The sequence below is a fragment of the Sander vitreus genome, unplaced genomic scaffold, assembly GCF_031162955.1.
Source record: "Sander vitreus isolate 19-12246 unplaced genomic scaffold, sanVit1 ctg351_0, whole genome shotgun sequence".
In the NCBI taxonomy this organism is placed as follows: domain Eukaryota; kingdom Metazoa; phylum Chordata; class Actinopteri; order Perciformes; family Percidae; genus Sander; species Sander vitreus.
In genome coordinates this window covers 75001-80000 of record NW_027595488.1, presented here as the reverse complement: position 1 = coordinate 80000, position 5000 = coordinate 75001, and the positions used below count along the sequence as shown (strand labels likewise).

The following is a 5000-nucleotide window of genomic DNA, read 5'->3' as shown; positions in this document are numbered from 1 at the left end:
TGTTTTCCATGTTTCTGTGTCTGGTCCATGAACGCTGTAACCAGAAGCCTCTTTGAGACCTTTCTGTTCAACCAGAAACAGCTCGGAGGTCACCAGCACCACCAGACTCCATGTAAATAATCAGGACTTTTAGTGTGTATAGAGCCAACATGTTTCCACCAGACTCCATGTAAATAATCAGGACTTTTAGCGTGTATAGAGCCAGCATATCTCCACCAGACTCCATGTAAATAATCAGGACTTTTAGCGTGTATAGAGCCAGCATATCTCCACATGTAAATGGGTGAATTAAGGGTTTATTTCAACCAAACCAGAGTGGTGATTGTTGGAACAGTGGAAAGATGAACCAAGACGGCTTTTGATAGTTTTATTTAGTTTCTGTCCACTTTGAATGAAGTGTGTTTTACGATGCTTAAATGACTGATTATTTACATGGACTCTGGTGGAGATATGCTGGCTCTATACACGCTAAAAGTCCTGATTATTTACATGGACTCTGGTGGAGTTTAGCAAACACAATCGCAATGTATAGAGCCAGCATATCTCCACCAGACTCCATGTAAATAATCAGGACTTTTAGCGTGTATAGAGCCAGCATATCTCCACCAGACTCCATGTAAATAATCAGGACTTTTAGCGTGTATAGAGCCAGCATATCTCCACCAGACTCCATGTAAATAATCAGGACTTTTAGCGTGTATAGAGCCAGCATATCTCCACATGTAAATGGGTGAATTAAGGGTTTATTTCAACCAAACCAGAGTGGTGATTGTTGGAACAGTGGAAAGATGAACCAAGACGGCTTTTGATAGTTTTATTTAGTTTCTGTCCACTTTGAATGAAGTGTGTTTTACGATGCTTAAATGACTGATTATTTACATGGAGTCTGGTGGAGTTTAGCAAACACAATCGCAGATGTTTAAGTTTGCTCCTTACTCTTTTAATGTTTCAGAGCATTATTTTGTTCCCTGTGTGTGTGTGTGTGTGTGTGTGTGTGTGTGTGTGTGTGTGTGTGTGTGTGTGTGTGTGTGTGTGTGTGTGTGTGTGTGTGTGTGTGTGTGTTGTTTGTCCAGTGAGATGTAAGCAGCGTCATGTTGCTGTCAATCGTCAAAAAAAGTCTGAAAATCTGTTGAGATCGACGCACAAAACCAGACGGGGTCAAGTGTCACCTGCCGGCCGCCAATCAACACACACACACACACACACACACACACACACACACACACACACACACACACACACACACACACACACACACACACAAACCCCCCTTTCCACCTCCACCCACAACACACACTCAACGTACGTCTTCTCCACTTTCCTTTAACGCCATTTCTTGTCTTTGTTATGCCTAAAAGTTTAGGTTTTAGGGAACGTACCTACGTGGGCGACGATGGCGGCCAGGTGTAGCAGCAGGACGGCGAGGGACAGGCGGCGAAGGCGAAACATGGCGCCGGGCGGACGGAGAACTTGGCTTGAAAAACCTCAGTGTGCCGAGTGAGAAGTAATGGAGTCTGAATGTGGAGAGAGGGAGAGAGGGAGGGAGAGGGGGGAGAGAGGGGAGAGAGGGCAATGACCTGGAGGGAGGGAGGGTAGGAGACAGGGAGGGGAAAGAGGGGGGGGGGAGGGAGGGAGAGGGGGGGCAATGACCTGGAGGGAGGGAGGGTAGGAGACAGGGAGGTGGGAGAGAGGGGGGAGGGAGGGAGAGGGGGCAATGACCTGGAGGGAGGGACGGTAGGAGACAGGGAGGGGGAGAGAGGGGGGAGGGGAGAGGGGGGAGAGAGGGGGAGAGAGAGAGGAGAGGGGGGTAATGACCTGGAGGGAGGGAGGGTAGGAGACAGGGAGGGGGAGAGAGGGGGGAGAGAGGGAGGGAGAGAGGGGTAATGACCTGGAGGGAGGGAGGGTAGGAGACAGGGAGGGGGGAGAGAGGGGGGGAGAGGGGAGGGAGAGGGCAATGACCTGGAGGGAGGGAGGGTAGGAGACAGAGGGGGGGAGAGGGGGGAGGGAGGGAGGGCAATGACCTGGAGGGAGGGAGGGTAGGAGAGAGAGGGGAGAGGGAGGGAGGGGGGGAGAGAGAGAGGGGAGAGAGAGGGGGAGAGAGAGAGGGGAGAGAGAGAGAGGGAGAGGGAGAGGGAGAGAGAGAGAGAGAGGGAGAGAGGGCAATGACCTGGAGGGAGGTAGAGAGAGATGTACCCACAAGTCTGTGTGTGTGTGGAGGGGGGGAGGAGGAGGAGGAGGAGGGGGGGGGAGCTTTCCAGTAACAGCCCCCGCCCGTCCCTTCACTCCCCTTCAACACATCACACCATCCCATAATAATACCACTTAGCTGAGTAGGAAGTAAGACACCTGCAGGCTTCTCAATCACTGCCGTTCATTCAGCATCTTAACATCAACATGGGGACCTAGACAGACAGACAGGTAGGCAGACAGACAGACAGACAGGCACACAGACAGACAGGTAGGCAGGCAGACAGGTAGGCAGACAGACAGACAGGTAGGCAGGCACACAGACAGACAGGTAGGCAGGCAGACAGGTAGGCAGACAGACAGACAGGTAGGCAGGCAGGCAGCAGACAGGTAGGCAGACAGACAGACAGACAGGCAGGCAGGGTAGGCAGGCAGACAGGTAGGCAGACAGGCAGACAGACAGGCAGGCAGGCAGACAGGTAGGCAGACAGACAGACAGGTAGGCAGGCAGACAGACAGACAGGTAGGCAGGCAGACAGGTAGGCAGGCAGGCAGGTAGGCAGACAGACAGACAGGCAGGCAGACAGACAGACAGGTAGGCAGGCAGACAGGTAGGCAGGCAGGCAGGTAGGCAGACAGACAGATAGGCAGGCAGACAGACAGGTAGACAGGCAGACAGGTTGGCAAGTAGGCAGGCAGGCAGGCAGGTAGGCAGACAGACAGGCAGACAGGTAGGCAGGCAGGCAGACAGACAGACAGGCACACAGACAGGCGGGCAGACAGGCGGGCAGGCAGACCGGGCAGGCAGGTAGGCAGGCAGACAGGCAGACCGGCAGGCAGGTAGGCAGGCAGACAGGCAGACAGGCGGGCAGGGGGGCGGGCAGGCAGACAGGCAGGCAGGCAGACAGAGAGACAGGCAGGCAGGCAGACAGACAGGCACACAGAGAGACAGACAGACAGGTGTGAAGGTGTCGTAAACATTTTAAAACCACACTGATTCCAGCTGATTCCAGCTCGTTTATTTGTCATCTGTTTAGTTTTTAGTTTTTCTGTTGCAGCGAAGCTGTTGCTGTCGTCTCATTGGCTGTTGCCGCGGTGACGACGCCCTGCACCCAGTCCACCAAGGTGGCCATGTTGGCGTACAGCCCATAATACCCGGGGTGTGAGCAGCCGCGGCCCCAGGCGACCACGCCAGACAGGAAGTGTGTGTCCCCGTACAGCGTGACCAGCGGGCTGCCATCGTCGCCACGGCAACCCTCCTGGCTCCCCTCCAGGTATCCGGCGCACAGCAAGGTGGCGCTGACGTTGAGGCGGGCTTTCTGGGCGCACTGCGAGTTCTGCAGGAGGGGGACGGCCAGCATGCGGAGGATGGGGGACGCCGGGGGAGTGGCGTGCTCGCTCACGGGCGGGTTGTTGGCGCCGGCGGTCCGTCTCCCCCAGCCCGACACGACGTGATACCGCACGGAAAGCAGCTCCCGCGCTGCGAAGTCTGCGGTCGGCAGGCACACGGGGACGGCGTGGCGGCCCAGAGTCACGGGGCGCCGCAGACGCAGCACGGCCACGTCGCTGTCGCCCGACGCCGCCACGTAGCCGGGGTGGCCGGTCGCCGTGGAGACGGGTATCCTCTGCTCTGTGCCCTCGTCCACGTCCAGGTTGTGTTCCCCTGGTAACGGACGAGAGACAACACCACAGCTTACAAAACAATGTTAGTCGGGAGAGAGAGAGACAGGTATGTAGAGAGAGAGACAGGTATGTAGAGAGAGAGACAGGTATGTCGGGAGAGAGAGAGAGACAGGTATGGAGAGAGAGAGAGACAGGTATGTAGAGAGAGAGACAGGTATGTAGAAAGACAGACAGGTATGTAGAGAGAGAGACAGGTATGTCGGGAGAGAGAGAGAGACAGGTATGGAGAGAGAGAGAGACAGGTATGCCGGGAGAGAGAGACAGGTATGTAGAGAGAGAGACAGGTATGTCGGGAGAGAGAGAGACAGGTATGTAGAGAGACAGACAGGTATGTAGAAAGACAGACAGGTATGTAGAGAGAGAGACAGGTATGCAGAGAGAGAGAGACAGGTATGTAGAGAGAGACAGGTATGTAGAAGAGAGAGACAGGTATGCAGAGAGAAGGTATGTTGGGAGAGAGAGACAGGTGTGTAGAGAGAGAGAGACAGGTATGTAGAAAGACAGACAGGTATGTAGAGAGAGAGACAGGTATGCAGAGAGAGAGACAGGTATGTAGGGAGAGACGGGTATGCAGAGAGAGAGACCGGTATGTCGGGAGAGAGAGAGAGAGAGAGGCAGGTATGTAGAGAGACAGGTATCTCAGGAGAGAGACAGGTATGTAGAGAAAGAGAGACAGGTATGTCGGGAGAGAGAGACAGGTATGCAGAGAGAGGGAGACAGGTATGTAGAGAGAAGGTATGTTGGGAGAGAGAGACAGGTATGTAGGAAATGAGAGAGACAGGTATGTAGGGAGAGAGAGAGACAGGTATGGAGAGAGAGACAGGTATGTCGGGAGAGAGAGACAGGTATGCAGAGAGAGGGAGACAGGTATGTAGAGAGAAGGTATGTTGGGAGAGACAGACAGGTATGTCGGGAGAGAGAGACAGGTATGCAGAGAGAGGGAGACAGGTATGTAGAGAGAAGGTATGTTGGGAGAGAGAGACAGGTATGTAGGAAATGAGAGAGACAGGTATGTAGAGAGAGAGAGACAGGTATAAGAGAGAGAGACAGGTATAAGAGAGAGATAGACAGGTATGTAGAGAGAGAGAGACAGGTATGTAGAGAGAGAGAGACAGGTATGTAGAGAGAGA

At 54.0% G+C, this 5000-nt stretch overlaps 2 protein-coding genes across 2 annotated transcripts in view; both read right to left on the bottom strand.

Annotated features, from left to right (window-relative positions):
• f10 (coagulation factor X) overlaps nt 1-1449 on the bottom strand; it is a 13075-nt gene extending 11626 nt beyond the window's left edge. Inside the window, exon 1 of the mRNA XM_078245025.1 lies at nt 1380-1449. Within this exon, the coding sequence (XP_078101151.1) occupies nt 1380-1449 (70 nt within the window). The remainder of the gene's footprint in view (nt 1-1379) is intronic.
• Nucleotides 1450-3227: 1778 nt separating this feature from the next.
• Nucleotides 3228-5000, bottom strand: part of f7i (coagulation factor VIIi) — a 9931-nt gene continuing 8158 nt past the window's right edge. Inside the window, exon 8 of the mRNA XM_078245023.1 lies at nt 3228-3850. Coding sequence (XP_078101149.1) covers nt 3228-3850 — 623 coding nt within the window. The remainder of the gene's footprint in view (nt 3851-5000) is intronic.